At 37.7% G+C, this 23838-nt stretch overlaps 1 protein-coding gene across 2 annotated transcripts in view; it reads left to right on the top strand.

Annotated features, from left to right (window-relative positions):
• The window catches only part of LOC137401741 (cyclic nucleotide-binding domain-containing protein 2-like), a 67660-nt gene that overhangs the window by 38881 nt on the left and 4941 nt on the right, over positions 1-23838 (top strand). Inside the window, exons 4-10 of one of the 2 annotated variants that reach the window (XM_068088209.1) lie at positions 1185-1336; positions 8220-8297; positions 8445-8629; positions 10669-10832; positions 14420-14611; positions 18377-18526; positions 22464-22550. In XM_068088209.1, coding sequence (XP_067944310.1) covers positions 1185-1336; positions 8220-8297; positions 8445-8629; positions 10669-10832; positions 14420-14611; positions 18377-18526; positions 22464-22550 — 1008 coding nt within the window. The remainder of the gene's footprint in view (positions 1-1184; positions 1337-8219; positions 8298-8444; positions 8630-10668; positions 10833-14419; positions 14612-18376; positions 18527-22463; positions 22551-23838) is intronic. The other variant, XM_068088210.1, reaches the window with a different exon arrangement.

The raw sequence follows: 23838 nt of genomic DNA on the forward strand, positions 1-23838 counted from the left end.
GTAATATATCATGTGTATATAAAATAATACAATATAATAATATATACTATATTTATGTTAATATATAGTGTATTCCGATATAAGTGTGTGATGATGCATATCTTTAATGTAAAGCAAGCTTTCAGTTGTCTTGGTTTAAGAACATTAAAGATGAACATTTTTCTATGATTTGCAGTTGTTTTTAATGTTTGAGTCGATCTGACTGCCAGGATGGTTCAAGATTAAAACCGACAAAAATTGATCGCCGTTCAGACGCTCAAACAAAGAATACGTGTGAAATGGCATCACTGATAGTTATCGTTGCTATTGTTAATATCGGCTATGGCGTTGAAGCTGCAGCGTTATGTGCCTCTATTCTGTCGGTCTCTTTGCAACTATAGAAGTCATAATCGCACTTGCACTCTGAACGTGTCAACCATGGTTATAGGCTTGTTCATGCTATACCGCCGTTTATCAGCGTTTTTCTTTCAGTGTTCGTCATCGATTATGTGAACCATGGACAGATGGCATCGACGAAGCAACGCGGACACGCTGGGAAAGATTGCAGCTGTCAAACTTTTCCGACATTTTGCCGAGCATCAATGACCGCCTTTCAAGTTTGAACCATTTTTGCGATAGTAATTCGCGGTCACGAATAGCGTGATTTATTCATATCCGCTTATGCTAGTCGCTGCGGTACTAGTATTTAATTCCAGCGCATGGAAACAAAGAGGTTTTTTCACAAAAAATTAAAAAGAGAAATGGGAACACTGTCACAGAGTATTTCTTGATGCAAATGGGATGAGTTTGGGAACATGGTTATCATCGACTATCACGTAAGTATTGTGGAATCAACACCGAGATACGGCGATATAGTGTGAACCAGCTTTGAGTTTTATCGATTTTAATCTTGAAGCATCCTGGTTGCCAGATCACTTCAAGCATAAAAAACAATCGCGGATGATAAAAATACTGAAATTTTTCGATAAAATTAATTAAAATTTGGTGTGAGTTCATCTGAAAACAATTTATTAGTCTCTTGGGATGATATTCGACGAAGCGTTGCTATGATTGGCTTATTCGGTGTAGATGGGTTGACTCAGTTATTGTGTGACCAAACTCTACATAGGAAATGGGATAACACCCTTAACCTACTCCAGCAGTAATTAGCAGCATTTGGTTTACATTGAAATTGTTTTTTGCAGGAGATGGAGTTGCTCCATCATTCGAGCAGGCAATGCACCGCTGTTAGCCAGACTCCGATGACCCTTCTGACGGTTGGCAGAGAAACCTTTTTCAAAATTTTTATGTCATCGCAAGGAGAGAACAGTCTGCCAGACCACATTAAGTTTCTCAGGTTAGCTTTTCCCGTCTAGTTTGCTCCTTAAACCATAAACTGAATTATCAATTATACTGTCTTCTAGAATGTGTTGAGACATTTACCGAGTTAAATCCCAGTTTTAGGAGCTTCGATTTTTAGGCATTGTCTTTCTTGTATAATCAAATTTAACTTAGTGAGCAAAGGCTAATTAACTCTATCACGATTTAGCCAATTTGAAGTAGTCAGTTGTGTCATCAGTCTCATAGAGCAGACTTTTCCATATAAATATTCTCGTTGTCCGACTGCGAATCGCCATGTCAGCTGGTCTTATTGTAAGTTTTAATCACTTGCTGACACATCTCAGTTTGTCTTTTATTGTCACAACATAACCTCATTGCTTTGACTATAATCTGTCCTTAGAGAATATTGGGAAGGAAATGTCACATATGTCCTTGTTAAAACAGCTTTTTAAGCTAACCAGTTGAGGCATATACCATGCTTTTTTCCTTTCTTGAAGCTTGGAGACGGCTAAATTGCTCTATGAGAATTCTAGATTCACCACAAACATACACTCCACACATACACTCTCTTAATGTTTCCTGATACTAATGGCGGTAGTTGGTTACGCTTTAAATTACCAAATATTCAATTTATAAGAGGGTTGGCAGACCTTTTACAAATATCCTGCTATTTGAATAATCTATTTACAAGCCTCTCTTTTATGACTTCAACTTTGTAGGTTTTTGTTAGCAGAATATTCTAGACTGATAAACATGGATAATAAAAGACATCTAGCATGGATAATAAAAGACATCTAGCATGGATAATAAAAGACATCTAGCATGGATAATAAAAGACATCTAGCATGGATAATAAAAGACATCTAGCATGAATAATAAAAGACATCTAGCATGGATAATAAAAGACATCTAGCATGGATAATAAAAGACATCTAGCATGGATAATAAAAGACATCTAGCATGGATAATAAAAGACATCTAGCATGGATAATAAAAGACATCTAGCATGGATAATAAAAGACATCTAGCATGGATAATAAAAGACATCTAGCATGGATAATAAAAGCTTTAATTTGGTCGTTCAAGCATAGTGGATTATTTAAGCGATATGATTGGAGGAGCTTTCAATTAATAGCGCTGTGTGTATGCTAATAGCTATATTTACAGAACCTTGACAGCTCTTAGACTCATCGTTGCTTAGGTTTATCGGATCAAGTAAAACCTAAATGTACTATTCACTGTGGAATATATAATCACTGTATAGTAATACAGAGATTAATTCGTACTGTATAGAATTCCCTGGTGTTACATGCCATGAATTTTTGTCGTATTTTTCTTCTTCGTAGCAGGTAAATGGCTTCAAACGTCCCTTATTTAATTCTTCGAAGCGATTCAAACCTTCAATTCAAGGGGGTATTTTTGAAAACATCGTATCAACAACGAAGTGCTGCGTATGATGTAAACATCAATATTCATATTATTGCATAAATCTGCGATCAGAGGTTGCATTTTCATCGTCTTCATTGGTGATGTCGTTACAGCATTCTTACGCAGCTCTGTTTTCAACGCACGTGTTTTAAAAGTAATATCTCCGAAATGAAAAATATTAACTCCTAATTTGAAAGAAAATTTTTCCACCTGTATTGACATTTGACGTTGGAAGAAAATGTAGAGATTTACTAGTTAGTTAAGATTAGGCTTCACAGTCTTGTATTCATTCAAACAGTTAAATACAGAGAGAGCAGGAAACAGTAAAGTAAAAGAGGTTTGCACAGATAAAAACAAGAGTATTATAGGGAGTTGCCCCTCCATTGATTAACATGAGGAAACAACTTCCAACTGTAAACATGATATGATTTCTATAAAAAACTACATAAATAATACTCCTACATAGTTTTTACAATTAGCAGAGGAAAATAATTGATACACGTAACCAACGAGTGAATTATTATTGTCAATGAACGAGTAGTTTACGGAGCTCTTCAAATCGGGGTCGAGCGAGCGGTTTTGTGAAAATGTCAGCTATGTTTTTCTCAGTCGGGCAATAAGAAGTTACTATGACACCGTTTGTGATAGCTTCTCTACAGTAGTGATACTTTATGTCAATGTGTTTAGTTCGTTTCGTGTTTGAACCTGAGTTTGCTATTGTGATAGTTGACTGGTTGTCAACATAGACATTAATCGCTGGAGTCGGGCAGTTGGTGACAATGTCGTATAGCTGACGAAGCCATGTGGCCTCCCTTGCAGCATCATACAGCGCTACATATTCTGCTTCGGCGGTAGATACGGCAACAATACTCTGCGATTTACTGAACCAGCTAACAGGTGTACCGCCGTGCATGAATACTAATCCGGAGGTTGAGTGTCGGTTATCACAATTGTCCGCCCAACTAGCATCTGTATACCCGAACAGTTCACCAATGTTATGTTTTTCAATGTGAAGACAGATGTCTATACTGCCTTTGAGATATTGGAGTACTCGTTTTACAGCTGTCATGTGCGTTTCGGTTGGTGATGAGTTGTACCTAGATAACACTCCCACCGCATGAGATATATCAGGGCGAGTAGCAGATGCCGCATACAAAAGGCTACCTACCATCGATTGGTACACACATGCATTTGCTAGCTTACTATCATCGTCTTTCATAAACTTCACATCGGTAGCCATTGGGGTAGAAACAGAGTTAGCATTTTCCATTCCATATTTGCGTAGAACTTGCTCGATATAATGTTTTTGATTTGGCGTGATGGCGGTTTCACTTTGGTGGATGGAAATTCCCAGACAGTAGTGCAAACTTCCAAGATCTTTCATCTGATACTCTGAGGCTAACGCTTGTTTAATCTTGCTCATCTCACATTCAGTATCTGACATAATAATTAGGTCATCGACGTATACAGCAATGATGGTTTTCACTTCACATATTTTGCGTACATACACACAATGATCAGCATTTGAATTACTGAAACCAAGAGATTTGAGAAAGTTATCTAACACAATGTTCCAACACCTAGGAGACTGCTTTAAACCGTACAACGACTTACTGAGCTTACAGACTAGGTGTTCTTTTCCTGTCTTCTCAAAGTCTGGTGGCTGACACATATAAATTTTTTCCTCGAGTTTGCCATTTAAAAATGCCGTCACAACGTCCATCTGGTGCACTAGCATACCTCGATCTACGGCCTGAGCAAGTGCAGCTCTGAGAGATGAGTGTCGAACTACTGGAGAGTATGTTTCATCATAATCGATGCCAGCCTTTTGCGCATATCCTTTCGCTACAAGGCGAGCTTTGAAACGATCGACTTGACCATCGGCATTGTACTTCGCCTTAAATACCCATTTGCATCCAATTGATTTACGTTGTGAAGGCAGCTCTACGAGTGTCCATGTTTCATTGCTCATGAGAGCATCATACTCCTTCTCAGCTGCAGCTAACCATTCATCTCGCTGCTCACACTTTTCTACTTCAATAAGGTTCAATGGTTCGACAATCTCACTAACATGACAAGCGGTGTCTATACCTAGGCGCTGTGGTGATTTGCGAGGGCGGTCAGATCGGGGAAGTTGAGTTGTGTCAGCACTGCAAATATTTACTGTTACAGTAGCAGGGTTGTCCACCCTTGGACTTGCGGCTGGGATACACGATTCATCTTTGATACCCAACTGTTGTTCATTGAACATAACATCCCTTCTCACAACCACAGAATTAGATTGATGGTCGTACAAGCGATAACCTTTAGACCTTACACTATAGCCCACAAATGTCATGGATTCAGCTTTGTCGTCAAGCTTTCTACGAATAGCGTCTGGTATGTGCGCATATGCCATGCAGCCGAATACTCGAAGGTGATCTATATCAGGTTTCTCACCATACCATATCTGATAAGGTGTTGTAGGTGCTTTGTGTGTGCGAGTTGGAATTCTGTTCCTTAAATAAACAGCGGTGGCAACAGCTTCAGCCCATAGAGATTTGGGAAGATTTGCATTTATGATCATAGCACGAGCAGATTCACATACCGTTCTGTTATAACGTTCAGCCACACCATTTTGCTCTGGAGTATGTCTAACAGTTAGTTCATGACGGATACCTTGGGACTTTAGATGGTTTTCGAATTCTGTAGAGATATACTCGCCACCTCGATCAGAGCGTATTGAGTGGATTGATTTTCCGGTTTGGTTGGTTACTAAAGCCGCAAACTCACAGAATCTAGAAAATACATCAGACTTATCTCGTATAAAAAATGTATGGGTATATCTACTGAAATCATCGATAAAAGCAACAAAGTATTTACTACCTCCTATGGATTGTGTTTGCATAGGACCACACACATCTGTGTGTACAAGTTCAAGGAGACGCGTGGACTTGATGTCGCTATTGGGCTTAAAGGGTTTTCTCGACATTTTTCCTTTTACACATGGTTCACACAAACCTAGTTTTACACCAGAGAGATTAGCGCCACTCACCAGTTGTTCCCTGTCCATACGATGTATAGCGGCTTCATGAACATGACCAAGGCGTTGATGCCATAGCTCACCGCTGTGAGAAGTGATGTGCACACTGTCATTTGAAGTTTCTATATCCAGGTAATACAGTTTATCTATGAGTGTTCCTCGGCCACATACTTGTTTTCGTTGGTTTTTAATCCAACATCGACTATGTCCAAATTGAATAATCAAGCCCTTAGAGGCTACAGCGCGAACAGAGAACAGGTTTGTGCTTAGGTCAGGTATGTACAGAACATCATATAACACAGCTTTGCGATTCACTCTACGACCTAACTGCATTGATACTTTAATGTTACCTATTCCAATGGCGTCTACAGAGCTTCCATCAGCTACTTCTACTTTATGAGGTTTGTCAAATTGAGTGAACTCGCTGAACAAGCTTTTATAAGGAGTCATGTGCTTTGTAGCGCCTGAATCTATCAGCCAGCGTTGATTAATTTTATCGGTGGAGTCACTACCCGTACCAGCCAAAAAGGCTGACTCACCCGTGTCAGGATAGTTATCTGCTGCATGCTTAGCTTGGTGTGGAACATCTTTGAGTTCTGCATTTTTTCTCTCTCCGTTTCGCTCTCTACAGAAACGTTGAACGTGGCCAATTTTATTACAGTACCAGCAGGTAACCCGGCGTCTAATTTGCGGTCTAGTAGCCAAGAGAGCAGTATCAGGGTTGGCGACAGCATTTCTTTCACTAGAGGCTGATACAGAGCTATGTTCTTTTCGTTTCTGCTCTTCGTTTAAAAGAGTTTGTTGAACAAATTCTAGCGATGGCGTATCTTTCTGCGTTTCGAGAGCAGTAACTACAGATGAATAACTCTCCGGAAGAGAGCCTAGAAGAGTTACAACTTGGTCCTCTTCAGCAATAGGTGATTTGATAGCAACTAGCCGATTCGTGAGATCTTTCATATTCTTTAGATGACCTTCAATTGATGCGCTCTCAGACATTACTGAGCGAAAGTAGCGCTTCTTCAAGAACATTTTATTAGCTAGAGTGTCTCTCTCAAAATGTTTAGACAGTTTGTCCCATGCCTCCTTGGCCGTTTCACATTCAGTTATAAGGTAGAGCAACTCATCGCCAACCGCAAGCACAATATGAGATAATGCCTTGCTCGAGTTCTTATTATAGGTAGCTTTCACAGCCCCATCAGCTGTGCTTGCCGGAGCAACTGTAGTTCCATCAATATATACAAATAGCTCCTCAGCAATCAGCAGATGCTTAATCTTGAACTTCCATGTGGCATAGTTGCTGCTAGAAAGTTTGTCTACACTCCATTTATCGTCCATAATGATCACAGATGACTAATCTAACTAGTTACACAGTACATATAACGTTCCTGGGCCCATAACCTGTAGAAATTTACTAGTTCGTTAAGATTAGGCTCTCACAGTCTTGTATTCATTCAAACAGTTAAATACAGAGAGAGCAGGAAACAGTAAAGTAAAAGAGGTTTGCACAGATAAAAACAAGAGTATTATAGGGAGTTGCCCCTCCATTGAATAACATGAGGAAACAACTTCAAACTGTAAACATGATATGATTTCTATAAAAAACTACATAAACAATAGAAAATTTGCGCCTCGCTGTAGCTAAAGGCGTAACAGGCTAATATAGAAGATGCGTAGCTGTGCGACAATTTCTTCGTAGCATGTAAACTCATCAGCTACGAACAATTGGGAGTTGTGTGACCACTCCTGTTTATAATGTAAATATGTCCTTCTCATTATTGCGATCAAAACCAGGACTTCGAAGCTCAAAAACTCGTAGCATGTAACACTAGGAATTAATAACTTTTTAGCCTGTTTTCTGCCTCTTGCAAAAATTAGCTTCAAGTGTTCCCATAAAAACACTTTTTTATAGTCAGTCTCTATGACACAAATTTGAGCAATAATAGTTTATCCTAGTAGAAGATTAATAAAATGTAGCTATCGACTGACCCTGTGACAGCAAATGTCGAATGTAATTAGGTCGATGCATTGGTTCAGATATGTTTTTATGGAAAGATCACATCAAGAAAATATTGTTAAAGAAAGATGGTTGACCCTGTAATACCGATTATATACATTGCCAATAATAATAATAATAATAATGGTCATATCATAAAGAAGCAATAGTAATTTAAATCTTTTTGTCAATTTGATTAAATTTTTTGATAACAAAATCTTTTTGCAATTGTTGAAGCGAAAAAATAAAAATCGCAACAAAGACTCATATTTACAAAATTCTGGCGTCAACTTGGCCTACCTCGACCCCGCTCTGGCACAGTCATTACAGTTAACGCTTTCTCAGTGATCAACATTTTTAAATGTTTGGGAGCTTATGTAAGCAGTCAGTCTGATAAATATAGAAATTAACTTAATTTTGTTCTTGGACAATGGCTAATGGTCAGTCCTGTTTTAGCTCTCTGGAAATGCTGAAAGGCTTCCCTCCTCATCTATTTGTGGAAAACCGAGAGAAGTGCCTTTTACATTTCTTCAGGTAAACCCTTTGCAGGTTTTAATAGATCATTTCAATAGAACTCCCACCAAAGAATAACTTTGTTTTGAAATGGTTATACTATTACTTTGTATTTTTCAATGTATTTCATAGTTGACTTTACAAGATAACAGATAAAGTTATTTTTAGACGAGGAGCAATCATTGTGAAAGATAGCCTTGAGTCTGAATGGCTATATTTCATAAAGTCGGGCACTTGTCAGGTTTTGAAAGAGCTTAAGGGTCTAGAACCAACAAAACGAAACAAACCAACCGTTACCAGGATTCCAACAGATTATTCCCGATGTCTTCCTAAACTTGGCACTGGTGCCCAAGGTAAGGCTTACCATGATCAGTATAGGCTTTGATGATAGACTGAGAGGTTTGAGACAACCTCCAAGGACAATTCTGTCTAATTTAATAGCGTAAAACACATTTTTTCGGTGAACAGAAATAAAGACCGGACTAGGCTATAATTTCTCTTATCACTTTGACTAACTTACAAATACTAGTAGACATAAGATTTGAAAAACGGATTTGGAAACGACTATTTCGAATGTGTTGGTTTACTGGCTGTGACTTACAATGCTTTCGAATTCTCTGCGAGAAATGGGTACATTGCGTGGCTTTCAGATTCCTGTCACATGACCCTCACAATTACGCAACAGTTATACAATATTTACATGACGGGCATGACGCGTGAGTTTAAGTCAATCCGCAAGAGATCCTCATCAGGGAAACAGCAGAAATGTGCAAGTTAAACGAGTTTTGCTATTCGCCAATCTTTATCGAATGATGGAATTGGCACTTGCGATGACGCGTATTAAAATATCGCGCAGACTACTCCATTACAAGCAGTTTTACACTTCAGTCAAAGATTTGTCATTTTTATTTCGATTTTAGCTTTGGTTCCGAATGCGCTAATTCTCCTGAATGCTGCTACACGTGACAAGACTGCGTCGCTACAACAATTAGCGACGCAGTCTAGTCATTTTATTAAAGCGCTGAAATTAAATGTGCCAATGTCCATAGAAACACTTAATTCTCATGGTAACTCAAATTGCGTGTGCGCACAACTCCAAATCTGCATCATGCATGTCATGGGAACATAGTAATAGCATGTTTATCAGTGATCAGAAGACATGACATTACGATATGAACTAGTTGGAGAGACATTGTTTTGAGTGGGTCAGCATATGGCTGTCGATTCAGTCAATTAAGCTCTGTGACTGCATAAATATAGTTATACATCAATTAGTAGTAGGATTTGTATGGAATTTCTTATTATTATACAGTATGTGTAATGATTGCAACATACGTAGTTGTTTAAATATAGAGTGTTGGTTTGTTAAACCCTTCACATAGCTATGTACATGACCGAAATTTGATTGATTTTCTAAAAGAATTAATAAAATTCAAGATTTCTATATTATTTCTTAGTTTCGTCTATTGAGCGATCTTTTTAATCCCACAGTACCCAGGCTAAGTAGAGTATTCAACTCAATTTACATAATTTACGCACTTACATTTTATATACATGTACAACAAAAATTGAATTGCTATACTATCATAATTTACAACATGACATCATCACACTATCTACTTGGCTATTATGTTTTCAGGTTCATAGTTCTGGTGTCCCTAACAAGATACTTCAAATTGGAAAGGAATTGAATTAAAGTGTCCCCCAGGTCACATGACCTGTTGTAAACCAATCAAATTTGGTATCATTGCATAGCTAAAAATAACTTTCTGGCCTAACCGGAAATTTTCCGTTCAAATGCATATTTATGGTAGGGCAACTCTACAAAACTGCTGTTATATATATATGTCAGATGGTGTAACTTTCACGTCGTCTCTTTTCCTGTAGTGAATAATGTTGAACTAATTACTGTGGCAGTAACGCAAATGTTGTGTCAAGGTCAAGACTGACAATAGATGACTTAACTTCGTTCGTCTGGGTGTTTTAAGTCGTATAATCGCCTTGCGGCATTATGCTACTTTTTGGTACAATTGAGGCGTTATTTTTGGGCCGATTTTTTCTTTGAGTAAATTTTTACAGTATTGATCATTTAAGTCGCATCTTTATTAATACTGCTTTTTGCTGGAACGATGCCATTCCATGGTATATTTTAGTGATCTAACGTATTGACCTTATATCGATAACAATTAGTGTCACAGTCTACGGCACACAGATCATTAAAATACAAACCGAATGAAGTAAAACCTGGTAATGGGCTTTTCCAAGTTATTCTCTGCTAAGTAGAAAACCATAATGTCTTCTTCAGCAAAAGCCTGATTTCTGGAAATACGGCATTTGTTTATATATCAATTTTGTTCGATTAAAATTTTTCCAATTTCATTCTCTATTTTAGCTTCAAAAACAGTGAGCGGGTTGAAATGTTTGGCTCCTCCGATGGCCAAGACTCCTCGGCAGCGACTTCAGTCGTTAAAGAGCAAGTCTCCGACGATTCCAAGTAGCAACTTTCTCGAAGGAGACTTCCTTTCCAAAGAGGACGACCATCTTCCACTTCTAATGGTGATTACCATTAGTTAACATATTTTGTCAGGTGACCCGCATTGTCTGTGTTTTATAAACATCAGGAGTGCCTTTACTGTCATTTCATGGAGGGGACGGTAGATAGACCTGAAGCTATAGCAACGCATTTCTCCGAAAGTTGATGGGTGCACTCAATACTAGCGCACTGTGTCTGTTAGCTGTTAACAGTTGCCATTGTTACTCTAGCACCTGGGTGTATAGCGAGCTGTTGTTGTTGCGCCTGCAATTTGGCAGTAGCTGCCTATACCACTCAGATTGTTTCGATTTAAGTCTGTCCAAAAGTCAGGCCTATTACTGATACAGAGAACTTTGTTTTAGACAACGCTGTGTTTCGCTGACCTTCACAGTGCAAGTGTTCATATTATTTATGTTAACTCTACATGAATCACCGCTTGAATTAAGTTGCATTTGTTTTCGCTCGAAGCATGCTAAATCAAGATTTTTGGCCAAAAATATCGACACGTTGAATCAATAAATTACTTTGTATGAAATGCTAACTAAATCTAACAGAAACACTTGTAAGGCCATTCTCAGTTTGTTGGTTTTTACAGTGGTAATTGTATTTATTTGTTTTATTTGCTTTTGTTATTGCTATGACATACTTTTTAGTAAGTAACAGCATTATTTTGTACTTGATTCAGTATTGTTTCAAATCAGGTGTTTTAATGTTAATTTCTTCATTTAGTAGTTGAGGGCTTAGTAATTTAGGTAGTAACTTGAATAAATTCAAGTTATTTTACTGACTGCCAGCAACATCGACCTTTCATTTCTGCTGCAGGGAGGATGTGTTCTCGACATCAGTGCAGCAGATGCTACTGTATCATAAACTTCCTTTTTGTGTAAATAATTTATGTAAAATTTATGTTTCATATACATATATATGAGAATCTCAAAGTCTGTCATTCGGTCTTTCCAGCTCTTGATGAATAGTATCTAACAGTGAAAAATCCGTATCGCAGAGGATTTGATCTAGGAACCTTCTGTTCATAGGCTATTCACTAACTCTTGGAGCTACGCAAGATGCAGTGGATTCTTTGGGCGATATGAGTCGTTATGTTGGTTAAAATACGAATAGCACTCTGCGATATGGAGCATTGTCACTAAAGCTTGCTCTCACAGATTTTATTAGTAAGTTTAGGATAAGGATACTAGCCTACTCGAATGAGCCATTGGCAACTAAATTACCTGCCACTGCTTATAAGCTGTTTTTAACACCTGTGCAACGCCGGGCATTCGGCTAGTTACGTACTATTTATTGTAGTTATTCTGTATTATTAAATCTTAGTTTGTTTCTATTTTAAGGTCCAAGGAATGAGTTTGGGACAATCTGGAATGTATTAAGCAATTTACATGTATTTTGCGCTTTGCATAATGTACAATCCGTATGACTTAGACATTCTCAGACCAGATTACAGTGTTTACGTTGTAGGGTCTTCTCCTGTATCTATTATATTTTATTTTAGACTAGCTGCATTACCCGCCTACAGTAACAGATTCACGGGCAGCATAAGGTTTATTGAGAGTTGGCTTTCATACTGTAAAACAGCGCCAAATATGCAGTTACATCTCCCTCTCTCCATCTCTCCCTCTTTCCCGTCTCTCCCCTCTCTCTCTCTCCCCTCTCTCTCTCTCCCCTCTCTCTCTCCCCTCTCTCTCTCCCCTCTCTCTCTCCCCTCTCTCCCTCCCTCTTCCCCCTCTCTCTCTCCCCCTCTCTCTCTCCCCCCTCTCCTCCTCGCTCTCCCTCTCTCTCCCCTTCTCTCCCCCCTCTCCCTCTCTCTCCCTTTCTCTCCCTCTCTCTCTCTCTCCCCTGTCCTCCTCGCTCTCTCCCTCTCTCTCTCCCCCTCTCCCCCCCTCTCCCCCCTTATATAGTAGATAGAGAACAGCGTTTTTCTAGTGGTTGCAAGAAACAACCTTCACATGACCTTCCCGGTACACGTCGGCAGTAAATATTAATTAGATGTAATTTACTACTCATTAATTTATTTAAAGAGTAGTAAATTTTATTTAATTCACTACTAATATTTACTACTAATTTAATTTTACTACTTATTCATATTAATTAAGTTTGCTTCGCACGATCGAATCGAAAAAAAAGACCGCCATATAATTTATTTATACTAGAGATGCCCCGATTCTAAATTCACCAGCCGATTCAGATACCGATCCGATATACCGATCCTAATTGAAAAATAATCCGATTCAGATACCGATTCAGATCTTTTGTGTTGCATAGATAGTTCTTCATTTTATTATGCAAATACAAACATAATGCAAAGAAAACATGAATATTCTTGTATGTATTTGTTTGCATTTATGGAAAAAATATATATACATATTCACGTACTGACATACCGTGCATGTAGTAACAAAACAGTCCATGTTTCTTGTAATTTGTAAATAAAGGTAATTACTGTTAGTAGTGCAGTTCTATCTGTGATAACGAAGTCCCTCTTCTATTGTTGGATGAACTGCTGTGCCTGTACAAGTTTAGAGCAAATCAATGTTTCTTTTAATTACCGTTAGTGATTCAATTATCTCAGTAAGACGTCTCTTTCTTCCATCATTATCAATGTAGCCAAGAGTACTGAAGGGGGATTGACTTGCCACAGATGTTGGAGGACAGGCTACATACCGATACGCCACTGGGGTTACCGTTTTTTGTACAATACAAACGATCCATTGTATCGTCAGGATCAAGAGAGTGATAGATAACTTTATGTGTCGACTGTTTAAATTACTTTCGTAATGCTAGTAAATAGAAATATTACACTGCGTTCTTGCCTCCCATTTTTGTTATCTTGTTCGTGATTGCCTGCAATAAATCCTATCGCTGTAATTGGGAAATACCACACTTTTTGTTTACGTTCTGGCTAAAAAGTTTCCTTCGCTGTGTTGATCAGGCTATAGACATGAAATAAATTGCGTGGCAGGCCTGAAATTCATTAAGTAAAAGTGAGAAGCTTACAGTTGATGATGCTTTTTTATTAGTATAGCAGGCTAAAATACAGTTTTCTGCTAAATGGTTGATCTGTAAAAAGTATCGGAAGGTTCAGATTTTTTAAGAAAAGATCGGCCGATACCGATTCAGATACTTGACACCCATATCGGCACCGATTCCGTTACCAAAATCGGGGCAACTCTAATTTATACTGCTCATATTTGGGAGTTATCGGTGACTCAATATATCGAGAAGACAACTCATACTATTAGCACATCAGTATTTATCGTCCATCCCTACGATGAATAGCAGGTTACCTATTATAATAGAGGCGTGTACTAACCGGAGATTTTCGTTAATGCGCCCTAGCGGTGAAAAAAAACACAGAATAGACACACCCTTATATAAAAGTAGCGGCTAATAGTCCGAAAAGTACGGTACTCTATAAAGCAGACAGACAGATAGAAAGATAGATAGACAGATAGATAGACAGACAGACAACGATTGCCGTTTATATAGTAGATGTACTAACTGGACTTAATGTTGTATTACCATGTACATTTTAGTTCAGATGTACCTTTAACAACAACTCTAGTCATAAGTTTCTTAACAGAAATTCCTTTATTAGATGGAAAAGAAGCTCGAAACAGACAAAGAATTTAGAGAGAGTTACCAAGCTAAGATGGCCGGTCTCGATGTACCATTGGAGAACACAACTCCTCATCGCACGGCTGCTAGAAACAGCAAAATGGATGTCGGTTATACGAAGAGCAAATATAACGCGCTTACAGTCATTAAGAACAAGAAGAAGCAACTGGCAGTAAGCAGATAGCCTGTGATTCTAAACTTTCTGTTTGTAGTACAGTCATACCTTAACATACGAGCTTAATGTGTTCTGGTGCTGAGCTCGTATGTCAATATGTTCGTATCTGAATGCAGTATTTCTTATATAAAATAACTAGGTACAAATTATTCGATAACCCCTATATTATTAAAAAACTACCTAAAACAGTCTATTAGGATGAAAAGATGTGTTTTGAATTGTTGTAATTGAGTACCTACCCTCACAAAGTAACGAATACTCATTTAGTTGTTGTGTTCAGCAATAAAATGTGACTTTACTATGTGCGGTTAGTGTTGTACGCTATGACACTACATGCCAAAACGATATATTGGCCCTGTGAGCTATCGATATCGTTCTGTGTCGAAACTTTGGAGTTGAGCTCTCTCGATATAGATTATTGTGGTGTTTCACCAAAAACAGAAATACAAGGGTGTATATACAAATACAAGGGTGTATATACAAATAAAAGGGTAAATATACAAATATACAAGGGTGAATATAATTGTGTCCTAATACAAAGAAATTAGGAGTTGTCCTTTCTCTCTAACTTTATTTAAGAAACTTTTATGAAACGTTTTCTACCTCGCCGGTCCGTTTCTAGAGGATTCTCAAAGAGAAAGGAAATCCGCGGGCTCGTGAATAAGTTTTAAGGAACTAGCACTGTGCCAATATTGAGTCACAAAAGCCGGCGATAATCGATGTTGATTATGCCAATTAAACACAGATATTTATCGTCTTGACATAATATGGATACATTGATATACCCGATTACGAAATCGACCTACAAAACACCCCAAAGTGATATCGTCCCACACAAAATCGACACTTATCGTGCAATATTGTTTTATCGTGCAGCAAAACGTACGGTACTGAGTGGAGTTCTTACTTTCTAGACTGACATAGTCGCTACCGGTGGTGTGAGAGAGACTTGACAACAACGTGTTCGGTACACTAGACTTTTGTAACGTCGCGTAACATAAAGGATTTTTGCTTTCTAAACACACGCTTGTAGCTAAAAAGTCTTTCCTAAACCTAACTTTGATTTTTCTTTCTTTTCATTTTTTATTATTTGTTTCCAGCTTGGCGCTTTTTGCCTCGCTTTCACTATAACCTTTTGCCGATCTTTTTCACATTTTTTGGAACTATTTTGATGAGAACGATCGAGCGATGCTGTTCTTAAAACAGGCTATTTCGTACTTGACCATTTAATGACCATCAAGAAACGGCTCGTATCTCAACGATTTTTCATATCTCAAGGCAGAAACTTGCTCGACATTTGGATTCTATCTCAATTTTCTCATATGCTTGGTACTCTTATGTTGAGGTATGACTGTAGTTGTACTTCGGTTTTGATAGCAAAGGTGTGCTTATAAAACAGTAGTTAATAGAACATGGCATTTTTAATACAAGAAAACTGTATTAAAACGTAATATTTTAAGGCGTTCCAGTGGTTCTCTATGTTGGTCCAATAAGAAACATCACAAAAAATCTTCACTTGTTTTAAACAAACTGTACAATAGATCCTAATAGACGACCAGCCAACTCAGATCCTCAAAATGAACCTTTCTAATTTGCCTTGAAACATTGCTGAAATATTCTATCCAATAGCATTGCATGGATGCCTGAAGTTTGTATGAGACGTATGAATGCAGCAACATCACACCACTACTGGCCCATGCCCGCCCGACTTTTTTCTCATAAAGCGAAGAAAAAAAGTTTGGCACGATTATTCTAGGGATTTGAAGAGGCTGATTAGTGCAGTTAGAGTATCAGTCTATAAAGCTGCGCGCCAGGCTCAAGCCCATTGTAAATTTCGAGACTAAAGATATGTTATCTGGTGTATGCATTTTAATCATGTCCTGTTGTATAAAGTCTTGTCCTCGAAGTTAATAGACTAAAATGATGTTTTACTGCTAAAACTTAACTAATTTTACAAAATGGCAGCTTGTTCAGACTGTTAACTGCATCTGAGTTAACGAAACCTTGTAGAGTCAATCATGAACTCAGTTAATATCTACAGCCCAGTTTTTAATGTAAAATTCGAGCAGATACCTTTCTCGACATTTAGCTTAAGAGCGATTTTTCTCAAAAACTATAAATTTTGTAAGTAAAAATACAGAAAAGCTTGTAGCGATTAAATTTGGCTTGCGAGATTAGTTTTTAGTATACAAAGATGCAATGACTGCCAATGAGCCGTCTTATTGGTCAAGAACTGGCTCGTATTTATTTCCTGCCGGGCGACAGTTGTTTCTCTTTATCAGGGATAGGCATTTTAATCATATATCTTTCATCTGATTTGCTCAATTGTTCAGGTGCTTCAAAAGGTAGCTCAGTTGATTAGGGGGATCAACGTGATAACCCGAATGTCAAGGGTTTTAGCCTCATGTCCACCAACATCTTAGTTGTCTCATTGATTGCATGTATAAAATTTTATGGTTGCATGAAAGTTGACGCATTTAAAAACTGCTAATTTAACGTGAAATATAAGGGTTTGATGCGCATACTGCACCTGATCATTTTTGATAAGCGATATTAATTCAATAGTCAGCTTTTATTAACGAGTTTGTGAGTCCACAATAAATGTTTTCCCAATGAAACTGATTCAACATAGAACGAATTGCAATGGAAATATGGTAATCTGTCCTCTTTGGACAGATTACTGTCCAATGAGGACATATTACCACATTTCCATTGGACAGTTGAGTACAGCTTACAGTGGAAATTGTAATCCGTCTAAAGAGAATCACTCAGTTCAACGAATTAAATATACATGGATTATTTATCGTTTGTCCGTTACGGAGGCTTATGAATGTAGAGCGGTGGTTATCACTCAAATGAACCCATGGTAATAAAAATGCTTGTAACAATTCTTTGTTTTAATTTCAATTATAAATTAGCTGGAAGGTCTGGGCAGTTATCATCCCCCTGTGTTTTATTATTCGAATTACATAAATAGTGTGTGTATGTAACTATAAGTTTATGTGAACATTAGAGAGCAGCCGCAGGTTAAAGGTCAAGGCCGGAGGTCAAGGCCGGAGTCTCAAAGAGGTCTTATGAGACATCAGAAAGCTCATTCTTTAAGAAATTTTTCCTGTTGTTGGTACATCTTGCTTTTCCCTTGGGAAACATGAGAAGTTATCATAGAATAGTAAAATAGTATCAAAAATTACTGTAAAATTTATATTTATTTTTGTAATGACGATTTTGGTTTATATGGGTGCATATGGTGTCTTACAATGCGCTTGTTTAATTTAGTTATCAAAATGAACTTAATTGGTAGATTTTATCAGAGAGTATTGATATCTTGCTATCATTTGTGATTGTTGTTGGTGTTTGAGGTGATCTGATTGCCAGCATGTTTGTCCATTAAAATCGATAAAACTGCATCGTGCTTAAAACGCTAAAAGGCTGTTATCGGCTATTGTGTTCAAGTTAATGCGTTACGTGTCTCTATTCTGTCTGTTTCTTTTTAAATATAGACATCATAATCACATTTTCACTTGATCTGAGCCTTTTTAAATCATGATCAAGTTTTGTCGATTTTAATCATGAAACATCCTGGCAGTCAGATCTACTCAAACATCATCAACAATCACAAATGATAGACAAATACTGACACTTTTTGACATCTTTTATAAAAATTTTGTGTCAGTTGATCTTTAATGAGTTTTAAAAGTAGCCCATCCTATGTTGATCCAACTTTCGATATACGGCAGTTAATATGTCTCTGTATTGCTGCAGCCTCTCTCTCCACCCCCTTATGCTGTGGAGACGGGCAGAAAAACAAAGGTTAAGTTCATTGAAGATATTGAAAATGTCTCACCTAAAGAAGATGACAATGGAAGTGCTCAACATTCTATCAGACCTCGGGCTACCTCGCTTTCATCAAAGGTAATCATTTTAACTTCCCATGCATGAATGAGATGGAGAGTTAGCAATTACTTTGCAGCATTAAGACTTGCTGTTGTTTCGAAGGTTTTCTTTCTTATTTATAAACCTAAAGTTGTGATTGAAGACTGCTATAGGGAACATGTCTCACCTGATGTTACAATACAGTGGACCCCCCCCCCCCCCCTTATACAACATTAATTTGTTCGGGTGTTGGCAATTTGTGGTGAAATGTCATATAAATATTGTAGTTAGATTCTTACAAAGATGTGGTCAGATAGGCGTGGGTGTTATAAATACCATACTTTTCGGACTATAAACCACACCCCTATATAAGCCGCATTTGCTTTATTTTCCAAAAAACCATAATAAAACAATACATATGCCGCACCTTTGTATAGGCCGCAGAACTCAGGACGTTGCTTTTTAACGCGGCAGCAACTTCGCTGTTTAAAACGGAACAGTGGCTAATGGCACTGTTTTGTATTAACCGACGCTTTGTATAACCTAGTGTCTAACGGAACAGTACCGTTAGGCATTGTTTGGTATATTCTTTCACCGCTAGAAGCGCACTAACTGGAGATTCTGGATGATGCACCCTAGCGGTGAAAGAAAACACCACAGAATAGCCGCACCCTTATATAAACCGCATGGCTCAAATCGTCGGAAAAAAGTAATGGCTAATAGTCCGAAAAGTATGTCACATGCACACAACTTTCATCTAAAGTGTCACATGCGCTCAATTGTATTAGAGGTTGTGAGATGCTTGTGAACATTAAAAGTTGACTTGCAACAAAATTCACATTACAGTTATTTGGTATCAAAAGATTCACCATGTCTTACTCCGCTGTGTTGTAGGTGCAAAATATGTGGAAATATGTTTACAAACCCTTAAAAGTTCGAAAACGAACAGTTAATTGCCGCCATCACGAAACCGCCGTAGATTGGAATCTCTTTCCAAAACGGCTCAAATGGGACGCAGTTGTTGTAGATGGTTTCTGTTTACACATTCATGCAACCTCATTCGTTGAAATATTTTCACAAATATACTTCACGCATTCAATATAACCATGTCTATTGTTCTTACATGTCTATTTAATCGTCATTGTAATGCTGTCACTTTTAGCACTGATATCTTATAACTTACCGTAAAAATTTGTTTAATTTTTTAACCTTAGCTCGAAAGAGTACATATCATTGTCTGATAAACATGACGAGCCTGTTGGCCACCTGTGTTAATCAAAAAATGTTGCAGAATTTATTCGCGAAGTATTGGGTCACATGATCAGATTACGACTAGACGATTAGACCAAGCCGAAAAAAAACTGTAAAGCAGCGAGCGTCTATATCTGATACAGCCTTTTCGATAAAACCCAAAGTGTTTGTCATAAACTAGTGCTACGAGAAGTTTTATATCGAGCCTTTTATTGGCCTCTCAATTTACGTGAGAACGTCACGTGACAAAACAATAACCAAATGTAATGACTACATCAGAGAAATAAACTGATTCCAATCTATGGCAGTTTCGTGATAGCTGCGATCAACTGTTCGTTTTTAAGCTTTTATGAGCTTGTAATGACATTATTACATATTTTGCACCTAAAACACAGCAGAGTAAGACATGATGAATCTTTTGATATCAAATAACTGTAATGTGAATTTTGTTGCAAGTCAACCTTCAAGTTGGGCCCAGTAACATTTTGTGAGTTTCCGTTGATAATTTTTATAAGATGTGCCAGCTTCTATTCACTGTGAAACTTGTGAGGATTTGCAAGTTCATTTGAAGCAACCCTTGTAATACAAGACGTTTGACTATTTTCGTATTGTCATTGTGATTACAGGCATGTTGATTCATCACTGCTCTTTGATTCCTTAGGCAGATCATTAAAAGCAAAATTTGTGGAACATGCGAACATTCGCCGACGCTGTTTTAGAGGAAATTAGGCTGATACCCTTTTGTTTAGGCTCACCATGTTTCCATGATACGCATTATTCACAAATTTGAGCTAGTTTGCAAGTTAATCGCAAGTTTTGCGATTCGCAAACCCTTATTGAATCCATATTGCTTGCGAATAATGGAAACAGCACTCGCAAATGATGCGCAATGAAATACAGCGGCAGCGATTCAATTTTAAACATTTTCAATGCTTCCATCGACCTTTCTCGATTAAATTTCACTTATATGTGTTACAAACACGCGCGTCGCTAATTATTACATTTTAGCATACAAGGCGCCAGTGTGCACATCATGCGAATATCCATATAAACACTGAATTCGCACGGTAACACAACTCTCACACATTTCCAAATCCGTATGATGCTCTTTATGCGGATCATGGAAACATACCCTAGGACACTTATATTTCGCTAGTATTTAGTTTCGTGAGTAGCTCACAGAGTAAAATTTCGAAGCAACTTAATTTCGCAGCTCTGATGAGTGCGAAAATATAGTGATGTGAAAATAAATGCAGTGGAACAAACATAATTAGATTCCTCAGGTTCAGTTCACCGATAAAAAAAAATTTCAAGTTGCGACTAGTTTGTAATTGTGAACCGCAGGTAGAATGATGTGGGCAAGGTCGATAATGCAATTTGATCGCTTGCTGCCATTTGTTTCTTGGACTATCAACAGGCCCGTTTTCACTGGGGCAGCTGGCCGGCTGAGCCGCCCCAACCTTTTGGGAATTTTTTACGGTAAATACAGTCCAACTCGGATAACTCGCCCTCAGATAAAATGTAACATTTCATCTCAAACACAAGGTTAACTCTAACGGATTCGTTTAGTCAGTTCCAACGTAATGATAAATTCCTTCAGATAACTCGACCTCAACATCATTTATTCGAAAAGTTATTTGCCCAACGGCCATGGACACGGTTTTTATCGCTGTAGAATATCACTTTATTCCAAGCCATAGAGACAAACATCAACTTCTAGTAGTTCTTAGGCATCATTATCATCATCATCAGAGGCAAAATATTTTTGTTAACGACTTTTATAAAGGTTTGCAGAAGATTAAGTTTTATCAAACACCCGCTTGGCCATGTCCCATCGAAAGCGTAAAAGCCTCCGAATGAACTTAAAATAAAATCCGCAAAATTGATCTTTGCTAAAACGTTCAAAAGAAAAAGATGTCTCTTTCTGATCGTTTTAACTGCGATCATGTTTTGCCTATTTTAATTTAAAAACGTCTCGTCAGTCACATCACTTAAAACGAAACAAATCTCAAAAAATTACAAGTTATTGAAGAGGTGTCAGTGGTGAATCCAAACCTTTCCAGAGCCATGCTGCTTGTGTAGTACTGCGAGTGTCAGTGTGTCTTATTTTCTTTCCACACACGGTGCTCACTGCATTGATTGATGTCCCCAGCAAACGATAACGCTACTAACCGCCGTGTGCATTGACATCAAATTCCTATCATTATTAATCATTCTTAATGGGAAAATAATCATAATTAATTGCAAAATAATAACGTAATAAATTTTGACAGTCAAACTATTTTGTTGGTTTATATTTTAACGATGCTATAGTGGTCGTTAAAAAACTTTAAAAAAAATGTCGTTATAAAATTCCATTCTACAGTACCAATGAACAAAGCTATTTAGTTTCGCTTTTTCGCTCGTTTGTTATGATAGTTTAGTTTCACACATGAAACTTTCGCGAGAGGATGACACCGCGAAAACGCGAAAGTTAGGTGCCGCGAATACATAAGTGTCCTAGGGTAGTGATTATGATCTGTGAGATTGGGCTCTATGTTGTGGTGCCTTGGGGTGTTATGCTCTGCCACGTTATGCTTATCTTCATTACGTAGTCAACTAGAATCAGGCAGGAAAGCAGTCAGTTCAGAGTTGAATAGTTTTCATCGAAATACTTTTCATGCTCTCTACAGCCTCATAGCCACTGTCATATCGCTATGCCGTAACAGGTGTGATATTTCCACAGGAAGCTACGAATGGAAAAACTCATGTAAGGAGAGACCCAGCACCAGTCTACGTACAAGTGGATCTCCTTAAGCCCAGAGATGTTTTCGTGAGTTTCTTGTGCTGTCTATCTGATCTATTAGCTGCTTTTGCTTTCTTTAAAAATTGGCAACCCGATCACCAAACTGAACAAGTTTAATAATCATACATGAACTTACACAAAATTTTAAGATCTTGTCAGAAAGAATCGATATCTTTCTACCATTTGGTAATGTTTCATGTTTGAGGTGAACACACTTTCGGGACGCTTCTAGATGAAAATCGACAACCCTTGATCGCCGATAAATTGCTCACGCTAAGCGAAACTGCGATTATGACGTCTTTAGTTACAAAGCTGCATACAGAATAAGGTTGGATAATGCTGTAACTTGAATGCAGTAGCTAATATCGACTGTAGCAATGATATTAACTAGTGATATCATTTTGCAAATATTTTTCTGAGCATTTTAATCGCATTTAAGTTTTGCGTATTTTAAACTTGAAACAACAACCAGTCAGATCACTTTCAAACATAAAAAACAATTGCAAATAATAGAAAAATACCAATATTTTCTGAAAAACTCTAGTAAAATTGCGTGTAAATTAATCTTTGATAGGTTGTAACTGTAACAGCTAGACATAGCAGGTCTTGAAAGAATTCAACTTGGTAAGGTAGATTTGGTATTTGGATCAGTATTTACGGCCTTTGATATTTAGCACCCGGAGGCAATTTTCAATAAAAACCTCAGTTATGAACAGTATAGGAGGCATTACCAATCATACTTCATATTAACTGGAGTTGTCTGTCCAGTAAATATTTTACAAGCGCTAGTCTTTGTTACTATCACGCCTTGCTGCTATTACGAAGGGGACTGGACTACGTTTGGCATTTTCTACTTGAAAACAACACTTTTTGAGTTTAAACTTTCCAACTACCTCACCAGTATGTATATTGAAACTTATTGGGGAAAACATTCATTTTGTGAGATTATCTTGTTTGGCAAACAAAGGTTTTGTCACGCAAATAGATAATTTTTACACTTGTGAACTTTAGTTAGTGAACTTCAGTTAGTTCTCAAATACACTACGTTTCTCACATTTGGGGTTGTGCGAGTGGGAGTTGAGTTACTTCAGCAATCCAGTGTTCCAATGAACACCTGCACGATGCAGCCGCGTTTAATGCGTTCAACGCCAGCACTAGACCCCATAGGTCAAGTATTAGCCTAATTAATGACTACAAATAGTTGCAGTCTTGTCACGCTAGCTTAGCAGCAATCATTCGGAACATTGGCCAGTGAGACAGCTGAAATCTAAAATATAATGACTCAAGTATGAAAATGTTTATAATGGAACAGTCA

Source organism: Watersipora subatra, chromosome 8, assembly GCF_963576615.1.
Source record: "Watersipora subatra chromosome 8, tzWatSuba1.1, whole genome shotgun sequence".
Taxonomy (NCBI): domain Eukaryota; kingdom Metazoa; phylum Bryozoa; class Gymnolaemata; order Cheilostomatida; family Watersiporidae; genus Watersipora; species Watersipora subatra.